At 48.0% G+C, this 17,865-nt stretch overlaps 1 protein-coding gene across 1 annotated transcript in view; it reads right to left on the bottom strand.

Moving 5' to 3' along the window:
- PUM1 (pumilio RNA binding family member 1) overlaps positions 1–17,645 on the bottom strand; it is a 96,980-nt gene extending 79,335 nt beyond the window's left edge. Inside the window, exons 1-2 of the mRNA XM_056846025.1 lie at positions 17,529–17,645; positions 1,494–1,867 (exon numbers count right to left, since the gene is read on the bottom strand). Of these exons, the coding sequence (XP_056702003.1) occupies positions 1,494–1,856 (363 nt within the window). The 5' untranslated portion in view covers positions 1,857–1,867; positions 17,529–17,645. The remainder of the gene's footprint in view (positions 1–1,493; positions 1,868–17,528) is intronic.
- Between the last annotated feature and the right edge of the window lie 220 nt (positions 17,646–17,865).

Here is a 17,865-nt window from a genome sequence, read left to right as displayed (position 1 = left end):
TTTTTCTTCCCTACCTCCCTTTTTATTTTGTAACATCTAGCCTGAGGAAGAACTCTGGCAAGCTTAAAAGCTTGCGCATGGATTTGGGTTGCTGTAGCTTGTCCCAATAAAGGTATTGTGGTTTGGTTTAAGAGAAGTTCTTTCACAGCAGCTGAAGGAAAAGATTTGTTGTTGCTGTGTTGCCCTCAAGTCACAGCTGACTTATGGCGACCCCATCGGGTTTTCGAGGCAAAAGAAATTCGGAGGTGGTCTGCCATTGCTGGCCTCTGAGTGGGCTGACAGAAGAACTGTGACTGGCCCAAGGTCACCCAGCAGGCTTCATGTGGAGGAGTGGGGGATCAAACCCAGTTCTCCAGAGTAGTGTCTGCCGCTCTTAACCATTACGTCATGCTGTGTCTCGAAGGAAAGATGCCTTAAAGAATTTTTCATGGGGAAAAATCAGAATGGTGGGGGGGGAGGGCAAAAGCAGGTATGGACCCCCACCAACCACACACATTAAGACACCTTGAAGACCCTTCAAGAACTTCCCTACCTCTTGTAAGTGGAAGGTTATCAGCAGTGGCAAGCTCAAGCAAAAAGGAGCCACCCCTCTGCTGATTCAGCATGGTGTAATGGCTAAGAGCGGTGGTTTGGAGTGGTGGACTCGAGTCATTTATGTATGGGATGTTTTGCTTTGGATTTGCCCCTCTCTAGATGTCCCATGCCCTGACCTGGATGGCCCAGGCTAGCCTGATCTTGTCATATCTCAAAAGCTAAGCAGGGTTGGCCCTGGTTAGTACTTGAATGGGAGACCACCAAGGAATACCAGGGTTGTTATGCAGAGGAAGGCAACGGCAAACCACCTCTGAACATCTCTTGCCTTGAAAACCCTACTGGGTTGCCATAAGTCGGCTGTGATTTGACGGCACTTTACACACAAACAAACACAGAGATCCCATCTGAATTCTCAAAACTCTGCATGGAGGCTTATTTTTGAGTTTTGAGAATTTGGATGGGGAAAATATGCATCTAGAGAGGAGCAAACCCAAGGTAAAACCTCCCATGCATAAATGGCCTCTGATCTGGAGAACCGGGTTTGATTCCCCACTCCTCCACATGAGCTGCGGACGCTAATTTGGTGAACCGGATGGTTTTCCTACTCCTACACATAAAGCCAGGTGGGTGACCTTGGGCTAGTCACAGCTCTCTCAGCCCCACCCACCTCACAGGGTGTCTGTTGTGGGGAAGGGAAGGTGATTGCAAGCCGGTTTAATTCTCCCTTAAGTGGTAGAGAAAGTCGGCATATAAAAACCAACTCTTCTACTTCTTCAGGGATCTAAGGAAACTGGGCTACAACATATCTGGATGGGAGTCCCCCTTGCCCGGCTGTACTGTGGGGAAAGCATTTCAGTTTGAGGGCTGAGGGTCAGAACACAACCCGCTGCCGCCACGCCCAGCTCAAGTGGGCCCGAATCGCTCTCGCCTGTCCGGTTCCAAAAGGTTTAACTGCTCACCTGATGCTCGGCGTGAATGTTGTCTCCAGTGGGCCACCGATGCTTGCTGTTGTTGTAGCTGCCGCCGCCGCTGCCACCTCCCCCGAGCTGCTCACCGTGCTGCCGCTGGAAGAAGTAATCCACCATCGCGTCGTCCTGGGAGCGGCCGGCAACCCCTATAGATCCAGGAACAGGGCTGGAGTGTGTCCCCGCTGCAAGGGCTTGGTTTGCAGCTGGCTGTGGCGGAGCCTGGGACCCTGTTCCAGATGTCAAAACAACAGGCATGTTGGGATTAGCCGTCTCTTGACCGTGCTGTTTCAGGTGGGGGCTGAAGGAGTCCTGCCAGAGCACTGCTTTTCTCTTCAACACACACGCAACGCTCATTCCACCAACACCTAAGGAGACACAGGTTCAAAAGGCTTAATGGGGGCTCTCTCCGCTGCTCCCCCTACCCCCACCCTGTGTCATACAACACATGTGCGAGTATCGGGGCTGGTCTTCCCAAAGTCAAATCTCACTCTAGCCGCCAGGCAAATTCACAGAGGTCCGCAAACAATGCAGAAAGCTTCCCGACACCCAAACCTTGCCCACCTCCCTAATTTCTGTTACGTAAGAACATGGGAAAGGCCATGCTGGATCAGACCAAGGCCCATCAAGGCCAGCAGTCTGCTCATGCAGTGGCCAACCAGGTGCCTCTAGGAAGCCCACAAACAAGACGACTGCAGCGGCATGGGATCCTCTGATCCTGGAGAGAAGAGGTATGCATCATGACTAGTATTGATTTTGACTAGTAGCCATGGATAGCCCTATCCTCCATGAACATGTCCACTCCCCTTAAAGCCTTACATAAGAATATAAGAAAATCCATGCTGGATCAGACCAAGGCCCATCAAGTCCAGCAGTGTGTTCACATGGTGGCCAACCAGGTGCCTCCAGGAAGCCCACAAACAAGATGACTGCAGCAGCATTATCCTGCCTGTGTTCCAAAGCACCTAATGTAATAGGCATGATCCTCTGATCCTGGAGAGAATAGGTAGACGTCATGGCCAGTATCCATTTTGACTAGTAGCCATGAATAGTCCTCTCCTCTTTTTTCAAAAAAAAAATTCTTTATTAACATTTTTCAATAATAAAAACATGCTCATTTTTTCATATACATACAGTGTAATCAATCTTCCAAGAGACTCGTTTTTAACTAATCTTGCATTTCCTACTGGACATTTATTTGACTGATGATCGCTAAGTCCTTTATCAATATTCCCACTGCCCTTCACACTGTCTATTGGTACTGTTCTTAATAACAGTTCATCTCTCACATTTGTACGGTTTCTTTTAATCTATGCTTTAATTTTATTCTTTGTCTATTGCGTCAGTTGTCCAGTCCCCTCTTAAAGCCTTAAAGTACACTCTTAAAGTATACTCACATGTGCCTACAAGACAAGCTAGCCAAAGAGCATTTGCATAGAGCCTGGGTTCAAGCTAACCAAGGGAGGGCCAAGCAAAAAAGGCGCATATGGGCAAGAGCAACCAAAGATCCGACAAGACCAACGCCATGTTCAACTATAGGCAAAAACAGCCAGTGCAGAGTGGTTGAAGTGTCAGCCTAGGATCTGGGTGACCCAGGTTCAAATTCCCCCTCAGCCACGGAAGCTCACTGGGTGACCTTGGGCCAGATCCGCACGCTCAGCCTAGCCTACCTCGCAGGGTTGTTAAAATGGAGACTGTTGGGTCCCAGCTGGGGAGAAAGGCAGGGCAGAAATGAAGTAAACAAGTATGCCTTTGAAAAATTGTGAGCATGAAGGCAGCCGTCTCCCCCTCCATACACACTGCTGCTGCCCAGCAACTAGTACTGTATATACTCGAGTATAAGCCGAGTTTTTTAGCCATGTTTTTGGCTTTAAAAACTCACCTTGGCTTATACTCGGGTCAATACGGTAATTCCTGCCAGGCCCTCTCCCAGCGTGCTCCCGCCGGCCAGATGATGGGCGGGCTGTCCCTCCTTCTACCCCCCACCGCACCCGATCGCGCCTTCTGCGTGGCGGTGGTTTCTTCACCCCCCACCCCACCTCACCCCGCCTTCTGCTGGGCGGCGGCGGTTTCTTCCCCCCCACCTCCCCCGGGCCGGTCCTCCCGCTTGCCAGCTGACCCTGCAGGGCCTCCTGCGCGCAGGGAGGGGGCCACCGCCACCGCCTGCCTGCGTGACTGGAGCCCGGTCAGGAAAGCCTGTGGGGGGGGGTGCATTTCCCCCTCGGCTTATACGTGGGTTCCTAATTTTTCCCAATTTTTGGGGTGAAATTAGGCACCTCGGCTTATACTCAGGTCGGCTTATACCCGAGTATATACGGTAGTACAAAGAAACCTTTGAATACAGATTCCCTTTAACTATCAGGGCCAGTTGCCGTGGACTGACCTGGCCACCACAAATTTGTCCAGTCCTATTTAGAAGTCCTCTAAGCCAGCAACAGAAATGCTACTAAAATTCTGCACTGGGTGCAGAGGAATTCTATTTGATAGCCCCTCAATTTACAGTCTACCAACTACATCGGATAATATCCCCCAAAAGTTCTATTATAGGAGGGAGAGTTTTATAAACTTCTATCAGATCCCTTAATAGCATTTTCCCCCTAAATTTAATTTTTTTCTAAGTAGAAAATTGAGTCGGAAGCGACTTGACGGCACTTAACACACACACACAGAAAATTGATGTTATCATTGGAAAAGCATCTTCCGAGGCTCTGGATGCCATAAGACATGCAGCGGGTGGCATCAAAAGACCGGGCCTTTTTGATAATGGCCCCCAACTCGCAAAACTCTTCTAAGGGAGCCTGAATGCAGCCTAACAATTATTTTTACACTTCAGGTTATGCCTGTGTGGTTTCACACGGCACTTGGGCTTAGGGCTATTATCCTTTCCGCTGCCCTGTTTCTGCCTATTACACTCCTTCGCTGAAACTGATTTTATAAGCTTTATTATTTTTTTGTTTGGTTTCTTATAGACATAAAGCCCCTTTGTGGTCCTGAAGGATAGACAGGCAGGATACTAATAAGCTTACATAAGCACCAACCCTACCAACGAGGGTCACGCAGCCACTGACCAGAAGACAACCCAGTGTTCCGCCTCCTGCTCTGAACAATTTGCAAACAAAAGCCAGGTGGAAAAGTACCTGCCGTTCCTTAAAGAGGTCGACAGAGAAGATTCCAATAGATAACCATGGAAGAACATTTTTCCTATGCTTATGAATCCATCAAAGTGCCTCGTGATTCTGAAGAAGTTGGTATTTTATATGCCGACTTTCTCTACCACTTAAGGGAGACTCAAACCGGCTTACAATCACCTTCCCTTCCCCTCCCCACATCAGACACCCTGTGAGGTAGGTGGGGCTGAGAGCTGTGACTAGCCCAAGGTCACCCAGCTGGTTTCGTGTGGAGGAGGGGGAAAACAAACCTGGTTCTCCAGATCAGAGTCCATTGCTCCAAACCACCACTCTTAACCACTATACCACGCTGGCTGATTTTGAAAGGCAGTTCCAGCCTATTTCATAAGCCAATAATTATTATTTTTTTACATCCTTGCTAAACCCAGCCTTATTTAAAGTTCTTCTTTGGGGGGGTGAGGAAGAATGAAACACAAAGATGGGATTTTTGTGGCGGCTCTTGCAGCAGCGAAGGACCTTTACAGGAATTAAGAGCTGCCGGCCCGAGATTTCCTTAAATACGGGGAAATAGCGGAATTGCTGCAAACCTCAACTCAAAGACTACTTTTCCTTCGCAGCGCAGCCTTTTAAACTAAGAAGAGTGTGCTGGTCGAGTCGAGCCAACTCATGGCGACCCCATCCACCAAACGACACTGCAACCCATAATTCAGTGCTAATGACCAAGGAAGCGGTTGTGTTTAGTGCTTTGCTCATCTTCAACGCATGGGGCTCCTTAGGGTCAAACTGCACGTTGTACTTAAAATCACCCTCAGGGTTCTGGCCAAAGCAGCTGCGCTAGGAGAGGGGTTCAACCTTTCCCATCTACCCCAGGGATCTACAACCTACAGCCCTAGAGCCAAACAGCTCTTTAAAAAAAAAATGAAATCTTTTCAGTTAAGGTACACTGGACGGCTCGGTGGGGAATACCAGAATGACCGGGATGCAAAAGGAACGCCAGGCGAAGACTCTGACGGGACTAAAAGGCTTCTTAGAGATTGCTTTCCAAAAAGGGAAAATCATGGAGGCAAACAGTTGCCAGGAATCCAAGTGTAAACCATAAGCAGATTTATGGCAGTGTGCTCCTTAATGTATTTATGACTTTGAGAGGTGTCTTGGTGCATGCTGCTTCCCAATAAAGGACTCACCTCCACCAACGTCTGACTGGAGAACCTTTATGGCAGGGGTGGGGAACCTTTTTTCTGCCAAGGGCCATTTGGATACTTATAACATCATTTGCAGGCCATACAAAATTATCAACTTAAAAATTAGCCGACCAGTACGTTTCTCCATGGCCCGGGTGGGAAAGGGTTAACACAGTTTCTTGGGTGGTCCTAGCAGCTCCATAGCTCATGACTCTTCTGCAAGGGGGGGGAAGTTTCCTTTTCTCGGCAAAACAAGTACACATCTGCCTTGAGTAGAGGTTATTCCTGTCCATGGGAGGGTGCGGATCACCAGTCTTAGATCCTTCTGAGCTAGAGATCTGCCAGGACTCACGAAGGGCCAGACCTAATGATTTTGCGGGCCTTAAACGGCCCCCGGGCCTGACGTTCCCCACCCCTGCTTTATGGGTTATTAGTTTGTAAACCAATTATCAGTAATGTTTGAAGTTGTGTGTTTCCAGTTCTGCAAATAGGCTTTCTTCTACTATATCCATGTTGATCTTTTGCCCTGCATTCTGATGTGGTTTGAGCCTTTAATTATAAAAGGGTGCTGACCCCTGATGTGCGCCGTCTCACCAATCCGCATTCCTATCCACCCCCCTCTTTCCAAACTGACAACAGTGGAAAAGACAAAATACCTTTAGGAGGACAATTTAGATCGGCAAAGCAGCATCAGGCAGGGGGGAGAGGCGGGAATATGTATAGCACTGCTGCTGTGCTTGAATTCAGAGCCTGCACAACACGTAGGTCAGCCCTTCATCACTCTCATCTTCTACTGACTCCTGTTTGCCCAGGGAAAATTCAGTCTTGTGCTCCATTATTCTACAGGCCATTCACACAACCTCCCATCCTTCGCTTACACTCTGAAAAACATGTAGAACAGCCCCAAGCAGGGGCAACTCCTCCATGAAATGTAATTTTTCTTTTTACAACGGCGCCATGACCTTGCAATGCTCAGCCATTTCACACGTTGCGTTTGTATGTGCCTGCAAAGAGGTATAGTAAAGACCAAGAATGTTAATGCAGCACACATTTCTACAAGTATAGGCATAAGTACCGGCTGCACAGAACCAGTAATGTGGGGTGGAAAATTTCCCATGAGAAATTTCCAACACTGTATCTTTCTGGGGGGAGATTTACATAAATACAGTCGGTTTATCAATAGTTGTTAAGGCTGTCATGCTGCAAATCAATCATATTAGATGGGCTCGATGTGGCAGATGAAGCAGGGACAAGCCCCAGTGCTTGTTGCATGGTCCAGGCTGGCACATGGTGCATTTGCCTTCTTTTGGTAACATTATTTAAATATTCCAGTTATTTAAATTTGAATCGGAAAAATTTTCTGGAAAACTCACATCACTCTAGAACAGGGCTTCTTAAACTTTTTCCACTCGCGACCCCTTTTCGCCCGAGAAATTTTTACACGACCCCGGGTATATAGGTATATAAAATAGGTATACAAATCAAACATTTACTGATATAAATCATAAAGAAACCTTTTACTGTGGCCAAATTTTTCACGACCCCCACATTCAGTTACATGACCCCATATAGGGTCATGACCCACAGTTTAAGAAGCTTTGCTCTAGAGAACCTGCATTGGCCAAATCTGCTTGGCAAACGCACACAAGATACAATCTTGGATTTATTGCCAGACTGTCCAAATTGAACCTATTCTGTAAGTCGTGGGGGAGGGGTTAGTAATATGACATGGGGTTGTACACTCCCATCTCTGTTTCAAAGTTGCTGTAGAAGCAGCGTTGGTTTTTATATGCTTTCTCTACCACTTAAGGAAGAATCATACCGGCTTACAAACCCCTTCCCTTCCCCACAACAAACACCCTGGGAGGAAGGTGGGACTGAGAGAGTGCGACTAGCCCAAGGTCACCCAGCTGGCTTCATGCGGAAGAGGGGGGAAACAAATCCAGTTCACCAGATTAGCCTCCGCCGCGCATGTGGAGGAGTGGGGAATCAAACCCGGTTCTCCAGATAAGAGTCCACTGCTCCAAACCACAGCTCTTAACCACTACACCACTCTGGCTGTAGCCACTGTTAGCTAAAACATCCAAACCAGGCAACTGTGATTTGCAAACTCACTTCCAATCCAGGTTTAGAGAAGAGCTTCTTAAACTTTTTCCACTCACAACCCCTTTTTGCCCAAGAAATTTTTAAGCAACCCGAGTATAGATATATATAAAATAGGTCTACAAATCAAACATTTGCTGATAATCAATCATAAAGAAATTTATTTTAAAACAATTATTTGGTATACCTTACTGTTGCCAAATTTTTCACAACCCCCTGCATTCAGTTACACAAACCCACATGGGGTCGTGGACCCACAGTTTAAGAAAATTTGGTTTAGAGGGTAGTGCTAACTAAAACTACACACGCGCACACAAAAATAACATGGCCGATGTTCAGCGCATCCAGGAAAGGGAGGTCAGTCCATCGCATGGTCCAACCTTTCAACTCATAGGCTGGTGGAGCATTCAATTAACATATCCAAACGACGGTTTAGAATTACACGAGCAAGACAGGGACTCTCTTCTCCCTCTCTCATGGCGAAACCATGGCTTACCACTACATCCGGACCAGCAAACCATAGCTTGTACTTGGCCTTTTTAGCCAGAACTGGAAATAGCCCTTCACCTGGCTCAAGAGAGCGACTGCAAATCAGTCTGTGAATGCAGACATTACAAAATCAAGAGAGTTTCCATCTAGACATTAGGAAGAAGTTTCTAACAGAACGGTTCCTCAGTGGAACAGGCTTCCTCGGGAGGTGGTGAGCTCTCCTTCCCTGGAGGTTTTTAAGCAGAGGCTAGATGACCATCTGTCAGCAACGCTGATTCTACGACCTTAGGCAGATCATGAGAGGGAGGGCATCTTGGCCATCTTCTGGGCATGGAGTAGGGGGTCACTGGGGGAGGCAGTTGTGAATTCCCTGCATTGTGCAGGGGGTTGGACTAGATGACCCTGGTGGTCCCTTCCAACTCTGTGATTCTACGACCCTTGCCACAGAGCAGGAAGGCAGGAAAGGAACTGCAGTGCACAGTGAGGAGGCGCACGAGCCCAAGGCTCATTCATCCAATTTCAAGCCATACGCATCACCATTTTTGGAGCACATGTAGAGAAAAGTATCAGCCCGCCCAGCTGAGTACGGTTCACTTCAACACAGGTATCCTTCTGGTTTTCAATAAGATGCTATCAGTGCACTTAATTATTGCACCCGCCGCTCATGAGGCTGGGAAAAGTCTCCGCCTGACCTCCCTGGAGAGCAACTGCCAGTCAGAGTACATTGTGCAGCCCCGACTCAGCAGTTTCCTACATGGAGCTACACCCTGGGGCCAGCTGACTTAAGTGTGTATACTTCATTCTCCTCCAGATTTGATTACTCAGCATTTGATGACTTGCAACTGAATGTGCAAATGGATTCCTTTGGATAACCCCCCATGCTAGACCCGGGATGGCTTTCCTCACACCTGCAAGTCACTGCTTGTACTTCAACTATTAAGGTACACATGCGCAAACCGGTTTCTAGTGAGAACTCACAGGGACTGAAACCCAGCTTCTGAGCACCTTTACTCGGTTTCTTGATCTCTGTCTAGCCAAAGTCCAGTAAGCGTGTTCAGGTGCCCAGCCTAAACCAACCTGTACTCTACAGCTGAATTTTCGCTGGTTGCAGATAATTAGTCGTGTGCCGCAACAATACCTGGTTGTGCATAATTTTATAATAAAAATGAGAACAAGATTCTTATTTAAAGAAAATCACCTCTGCTTTCTCCTAGTACTATAATTAAGCACGATAGAACGTTGTTCCCTCTTTTGTTACGTTTGTAAGAATGAGAAGCACGATCAATGGGCTTTTTCTTCTCGGATTCTAAATGAGAAAACATTTGCAGAAAATTGGAAGGAAAAATACACACAAGCAACTTTGCCCGCTTTTGCCTGCCCTCTTTCTATTAACAAAGCAAAACGAGAAGTTTTATCGTATTTTCGTGTGTGTGTTTTTTAATCATGGTAATTCTAACACCACGGCTAATATACAGAAACGCGGCCAGAAAGGAGCTTGCACCGACTGCTTTCAAGAAAATAAAACAAAGAAGAAAACATGACTGTACGAGGGAGGTCAAGAACCTCTCTGGCTCTTGGCCTTATTTTAATACCTACAGAACAAAAGCCCTCTAGCAAGTCCATACCACTAAACTGCATACGTTTAAGAGCCTGAAAACTTTCCATTTTTTCAAAATCCTATAGCGGAGGGTTATTTTATAATAAGTTAAGAAACAAGTCCATACCACTAAACTGCATACGTTTAAGAGCCTGAAAACTTTCCATTTTTTCAAAATCCTATAGCGGAGGGTTATTTTATAATAAGTTAAGAAACCCTTTGGAAGCCCGAACTTCAAAAGGGGGAGGGGGGCTAAAGGCGATTACAAGAACACACAGTTTATTGTATGAGTAGCGCTAGAACACCCTGGTCGGGGGGGGGAGGGGCAGAAAGACACACAGGCTTCAACTTCATTAACAAATGTGCACCCTCTCTGATTAGAATTAGTCCACACAGACCAATCAGCTACTGCTTCAGCTGACTAACTGACTAACCAATTCGTTGAATAATCCGTCAATTAAACAGATTAAAAAAACAAAAACAAAATCCCCATAATGCCCATTCTACAGCCAACAGGTGTATCGTTATTTTCTTCCTTCCTTTCTTCCCAGTTTTGGACCCAAAGCAGCTTACATCATTCTCCTCTCCTCCATTTTATCCTCACAACAGCCCTGTGAGGTAGGCTAGGCTGAATGTTTCACTGGCCCAAGGTCACCCGGCAGGCTTCCACAGCAGTGTGGGGATTCAAACCTGGGCCTCCCAGATCTAGTCTAACAAAGTCTAACTACTTTTTTTAAAATCTTGCCCTCCCTTCAAAGAGCTCAGGGTGGTCACAGGGATCTCTCTGCCCCCTTTTTACCTGCATGAAAGATGTGATAGGTCGGTTAGGGAAAGAAAAGAAAAACCAAGCACAGAACTAGCTTAAAGTCACCCAGTCTCACATCTGGGTAGGGATCTGAACCTGGATCTCCTATGTCCCAGGTCCTGCCCACACCTCTTCCCCATCCCCTTTCAAGTTTCCTCTACCTTCGCCCCATCTGCAACTTGCTTACAGAAGATGCTCAAACTGGCTGGACAGATGAGGTTACAGGGTGCCAAGAAATTCCTCCAACACAGGCCCACCTCAGAGGGGCTACACTAAAGAAGGTGTTCCCACGGCTCCCAAGACTGCAACCTCCACAGCCTACTTCATACAAGCTGCAGCACCACAATGCATGCATGCTGCCAAGCTACCACATCTCCGTCAAACATGCCTGCAGGATGCATGTGAGAACACTTCCCCCCCCCCCAGTAAACGCTAGCGCAGCATGGACTCAAAGGAAGCGTGTGAAGTGACCCTCAGGTATACAAGGACCATCCATTCACCCTCGAACCCAGAGGGCTGCTACCTACAGCCCTCAAGACAAACCTGGCTCAGTACAAAATCAAGTAAAGGTAAAGGTCCCCTGTGCAAGCATCGGGTCATTCCTGACCCATGGGGTGACGTCACATCCCGACGTTTCCTAGGCAGACTTTGTTTGTGGGGTGGTTTGCCAGTGCCTTCCTCAGTCATCTTCCCTTTACCCCCAGCAAGCTGGGTACTCATTTTACCGACCTCGGAAGGATGGAAGGCTGAGTCAACCTTGAGCCGGTTACCTCAAACCGACTTCCATCAGGATCGAACTCAGGTCGTGAGCAGAACTTTTGACTGCAGTACTGAAGCTTACCACTCGGCGCCACGGGACTCTTATAAAATTAAGTACGGTTCTTTAAAAAAGAAAAACGGAACCTTTTAAGTCAAGGTATACTGGAGGGGTAGGTGGGATGCTAGAATAACTGGCTTACGAAGGGAACGGCAGGCAAAGATTTTTAGGTGACTAAAGGGCTTCTCAGAGATGCCTCACAAAAAGGGAAATGATAGAGGTGAACAGTTGTCTTAATCCAAGCTGGACCAGTGCATAGATTTATGCCAGTGAACTGGAACAATCGTACACAGCGCTTTGTGCATATTCATTCCTTATTGCGAGACCTTGTATATGACACTTCCTAAGAAAGGACTTGCAACCACCAGTGTTTGGGCAGTGCAAATTTTATAGATTATTAATCTACAGTGTCAGTTATCAGAAAAGTTTATGCGGTTTGGTTTTAGTTATGCAAATGGGCTTTTTTTATACTGACGCTTTGTGGATCGCTTGCTCTGAATTTTAACGCCCTTTGGCTCCTCCATTGGGAACGGTTGCAGGGGCCCCTGCTCTAAAGCCTCGAAATCCTTCTCAATAAATACAACAGTTCAAGCCAGGTGGGCTCCCACACACACACAACCTTCTAAATGCAGTAGCTGTCACCTGGGTGTGACACATTTGTCTCCCTGTTCAGCTATATCCCTAGCATGAGATCCAGCACGGTGTAGTGGTTAAGAGCAGTGATTTGGAGCTGTGGACTCTAATCTGGAGAACCGGGTTTGATTCTCCTCTTCTCCACATGAGCAGTGAGGCTAATCTGGTGAACTGGATTTGTTTCCCCACTCCTACACACGAAGCCAGCTGGGTGACCTTGGGCTAGACACAGCTCTGAGAGAGCTCTCTCAGCCCCACTTACCTCCCAGTGTGTCTGTTGTGAGGAGGGGAGGAGAAGGTGATTGTAAGCCGGTTTGAGTCTGCCTTAAGTGGTAGAGAAAGCTGGCATATAAAAACCAACTCTTCTTCTTCTAGCAAAGCTCTCCAGTTTGTCCCAGTTATTTTCAAGCTTGGCTTCTTCTCAGTGAAATGTTCGCAAGCCTTTGCCGTTTTGCATCTCTCCTTGCCGCCGCCAGCCTACACTTTCACACAAGACGTTAAGAGCGATACTGAAGAATGCCACAGCCTTTGAACTGGAGCCCCTGAAGAAAGCCCACTCAACACCTCTTCTCAGAGTAATGTCGCTCTACTAATTGGGGCTCCAGGTGTGCTTTGGCAGCCAGTAGTGTGTGTCCAGCCCCAGTGCAGCTCTTCCCATTCCATATTCCTCAAGCCTCCTTAGAAGATGTGACGTGACGGTACCCAAATCAGTTAATCTCAAGACTCCTGCCCCTCTTTATTATGCATCCCAGCCACATCTTCCAAGCTGAGACAACGGCAAAGGGCTCTTTAAGCCCCTACACCTTCATGCCAATAGAGGCTTTGGCCAGCAGTTTGTAAGGACCAAATGGCAAGACAATGGGAGTGAGAAGGCCAAGGGAAGACTCTAGAGCCAACCACACTGGGGAAGAGAAGGTTAATGTTTCCACTTGTATGGAACAAGTCAAAGGGCACGTCCAATGCTGTGGGCCCTTCAATCCTAATGTAGCTGAGAATATGGCACCCTACAAATAGTCGCTAACAGTATCCTCTCCCTGATACTGTAGTGGTGGAGTGGTTAAGAGCGGTGAACGAACGAACGAAATATTTAATACGGTCCCACACCAACAATAAAAAACTTTTACATAATAAAAATAGTAGCTATATACATCAATACATATATAATCAAACATTGGTAGGGGATTAAAAACATAAGCTTAACTAGAACATAGTTAAAACTCATTCGTTGGGTTCGACCCATTAAGAGTGGTGGTTTGAACTCTAATCTGGAGAACCAGGTTTGTTTCCTCACTCCTCTACATGAGCGGCGGATCCTAATCTGGTGAGCTGGGTTGGTTTCCCCACTCCTGCACATAAGGCCAACTGGGTGACCTTGGTCTAGCCAGTTCTCTTCGAACTCTCTCAGCCCCACCTACCTCACAAGGTATCTGTTGTGGGGAGAGGAAGGGAAGGTGATTGTAAGCTGGTTTGATTCTCCCTTAAGTGGTAGAGAAAGTCGGCATATAAAAACCTCCTCTTCTTCATGACTGCCTTCCGTCAACTCAACGTTACTGTTATGGATGAAAGAAGCCAAATTGCTGAACGCATCTGGAAAATATCTTTGTAGTCCCTCTCCCACAACTCAGGATCCAGATCAACAGCCAGTGGCTTATCAGAAGCAGGGAGAGTTGTCCTCAGGTGAGCAGTTTGGGAAGTTTCAATTAAGAGGACGAGAATAGCCCCCCAAAGGGTCCTAAATGACTTGTATGGGCTAAGCAGAGGCTACCAAAAATCATTATGGGTTAATAGACAAGGCCCATTTTTAAGTTTCAAGGCTGACAGATTTTGCAGGGCTTGATGTGTAATGGTTTGAGTTATGAACATACTCCCAACTCGATAGACTGACTGGAAGCACCTAGTAAATACAACAACCGAATGCAGTCAGTACACTAGTGACAGACTAGGACCAGGGACCCAGGTTCAAATCCCCACTTGCCATGAATGCTACTGGGTGACCTTGAGCCAGTCACACTCACTCATCCTCACAAGGATGCTGTGAGGATAAAAAGGGATGTGTCTGCATGCAATGTGAGCTACCTGCTCTCTTTGGGAGAAAAGCTGGACAACGTAAATAAATTAGCCTCTTTCCAGATAATTTTGAGGGGAGGGGATGTGGCTCAGTGGTAGAGCATCTGCTTGGCATGCAGAAGGTCCCAGGTTCAATCCCCAGCACCTCCAGCTAAAGGGACTAGGCAAGTAGATGGTGTGAAAGACCTCTGCCTAAGACCCTGGAGAGCCACTGCTGGTCTGAGTAGACAATACTGGCTTTGATGGACCAAGGTGGGTCTGATTCAGGATAAGGCAGCTTCGTGTGTTCAATCTGGCAAGGGTTTCAGCCACCAGTAACTAAGTGAAAATGATACACGCCAATCCCACAGCGTTGCTTAAACTCTTAAGCGTTTCAATTGTATGTAACAAAAACAGCATATCAGGTTCATCGGCTGGCAACTGACTTGGTGCGGAAGGCTTCTGCACAAGCAGAGAGAAGAAACTTTCCGGCCTCCCTGTAAAAGTCGCTCATTAAAATAGAAGATTATAGCAGAGACAAATGACCAGAGTGACGCTGGAAAATTCCAGGCCATCTCATCATGCTCTTCCCCAAAACGGGATGGTGGCATCCAGGAATCCGAGGTGTGCCTTACCTCTGCAACTTAAAACACGGCGTGTAACAAGCTACGTCCAGATTAGAGACTGGGAAAGGGTCCGTGCGTGCCTCGACAGCTCCCCCTCTGCCCAGCCCACTCACTTTGAAGAGGAAGTTTATCGTGCCGAATCAGTTGACGTAGGGACGAGGCCTTCAAGAGCAGAGTTTCACAGAAGCCTCACCATCGCTTCTAAAGCAGGTAATCATCAGCTATACTTAGTCGGCTCCCTTGGGGGAAACAACCACTTCCTCTTCAGAATACCAGAAAGGGTAAGGTGATTCTGTGCGGCCACCTTTCCGGAAACAGTGTGACTGAAGCCAGCTCAACCAACTGTAAGCTACTGCCTCGCACGTGGATGATTTAATCTTGATAATCCTGGAGGCAGAAAAGGGACCACTGCCACGGGAAGCTTAAAACTCAAGTACTTTTACGACATCTCATGCAAACAGATGACTTCTGGGCCAGATTCAACCTCTCGAGCACACCTGAGGGACGAAACTGACCCACTGAGGCCTGATCCTCCCCTCCAGTAACTTCTCCAACACTGTCCCGGGTTCTTTGTAGTAACTGAGGCCTAGCTAACCAAGACCAAAGAGTGCCATGGAAAACCATCTGGAACAACGCTAATACACTCCCAGTGCTAAAACTATATCTGCGCGCTCACACACAAAGTGCCCCATGAGTTTATATTATGATGGCCCCCAAGTCGAAGACCATAGAAAACAAGGTGCAACTCAAGCTAGACGTCCAGCTATACAGCTGTGGGCTGGCAGAACCCCTGGAACACCTCTCGGAAAACCACGATCAACAGAGAATCTTTACATGCCCGGGTCAATGGGGCCTGCTAAGCCATCTGTGCTTTTAATTGTCCTAAGCACATTACAAAACAACCCACCTCCAATCGGTCATTGTGAAAGAAGAACCCATAAACAAACTTTCATCCACCTTCAGGAAGAAAAGACAGGAGAGAGGGAAACATAAGCACCTCGCATTGGAGCTACTGTTACCCCTGATTTGTAAAAGGGAGTCCTGTATATGTGGCGTGTTACTTTCTCTTTGTTTATGTACATTCAAAAATGCCCTGCCATGAGCTTAGATCAATTTTAACAACCTGGATACTAGTGAAAAGTAAGAAAATTGTTTTCACAAGGCTCAAACATGAGGAAAAAATTTAATGTTTTACTATTAAACAACCCCTTCCCCCATATTCCTTTTTTTAAGCCACCAGAAATGGTCTTTCCCATTGTTTGCCAAGCCTGCGGCCTACAAACACTAAGGCCACAATCTAAAACAGAGCCGAGGAAGCTGAAGCTTGCTGGTCTTAAGGAGCACCCAAATGGCCTGGATTGTGGCCACGAATACTCAGAGAAGTCCCACTGTAAACAAGTGCAAAAGCTTAAGCCATACAGTCATATTTTTGTTTAAACATCACCTGCCATGGGGGGGGGGAAGAGTTCCCATCAAACTTTCCCCAAAATGTACATTTCAAAGAGTTCACGCAACAACAAAAGGCCTAGCGACCTTCTTTTCGGGACCGATCGATCCCCTCTCAAGAGACTATGGCAAAGAAGGCCCTAAGAAGACAACATTGCTCTCTTCTGGATCAAACTACAAAATTTTCAAACATGTAACATGGGAAACCAAGGATGGCCACCTCTCCGACTCCCCTTGATGGGGGGGGGGGGAGAGACAACAACCAAGAAGCCTTTTTCCTGCCCCATCTCCAGTCCCTTCAAAGACACAATGTGGCACCCAAAATAAAGGGGAGGGGGGGACACAAAACAAAACCGCATCAACTCGACTACACTACAAAGAGCGAAGGGGAAAATTATACAGGACAATCCAACTCACAACACATCCCCACAAGGTAGATCTGCACCCCCACCTCTGCCTCACCCCTTGCAAAGTTTAAGGCACATAATCGATTGCCTATAGGGACTCCCCCCCTCCCCACAACCTTCAATCCTATCGATCCCACCTCCCCAACCTTGCATCCTATTGATCCCTCCCTCGGTTTCCATGACTTTCTTTCCACACTGCCTCCCCCCCCCCACCATTCCCTAAGATCCATTCAGGATGCTCCAATTGAATCCGGCACCATTAATTCAGTGCCCCCCCCCGGCCACCCACCCCACCCCCCAGGACGAACCCTATTTCTCAGCCCGGCTGTTTTCATAAAGGGGCTATTTCCAACCCCGAGTGGGATCCCTCTTTTCCGCCTCTCCCTCCTCCCCAAGGGAAATCAAACCACGGGATCCTTTCCCGGGGGGGGGGGAGAAAAGGCTTTCTTGGGAAGGCTGATCGAGAGTTTCCAAGAGGTGGGCGGGTGGGAGAAAGAGCCCTTCCATCGCCGCCGCCGCCGCCCCCCCCCCAAATCCTCCTTCCTGGAACAACAATAGAGGCCTCCTCGCAAACATTGTACCAGGAGCCCCAGCGCGAGGGAAGACGCCTCGGCAACGGAGCCCGCCCTAAGGGCCGCCTTTCGGAGGGGCCTCGCCGCCCCGGCCTCGGCCCTCGCCCCAATACGGCCGGGCCGTCGGGTCCCCGGGGGTGCCGAGCGCCGTCCGGGCCCACTCCGGTCCGGATACTCACGGGCGGAGCGGTAGGATGAAGATGGATCTCCGCGCCCCCCCTCCCCCCCGGCCTCCTCTCGCTCTGGCCGCCGCTCCCCCTGCCTTTCACTCCGACAACATGGCGGCCCACTGGGGACTGAGGCGGCGCGCTGCATCCTGGGAAGGGTAGGCCAGCCCAGGCGGCGGCGGCTGGGAGCTGAGCTGGGAGGCGGGGCTTTCTGCAGCCAGGCCGTGCTCTCCTTAGCCTTTGTGTGTGTGTGTGTGTGTTAAGTGCAGTCAAGTCGCCTCCAACAAACAAATGCAATGAAAATAACATAACCAAAAAAAAAAATACAAAAAGACAAAAAATACAGAAG

This window comes from Euleptes europaea, chromosome 3 (assembly GCF_029931775.1).
Source record: "Euleptes europaea isolate rEulEur1 chromosome 3, rEulEur1.hap1, whole genome shotgun sequence".
Taxonomy (NCBI): domain Eukaryota; kingdom Metazoa; phylum Chordata; class Lepidosauria; order Squamata; family Sphaerodactylidae; genus Euleptes; species Euleptes europaea.
This window is presented reverse-complemented; position numbering and strand designations above follow the sequence as displayed.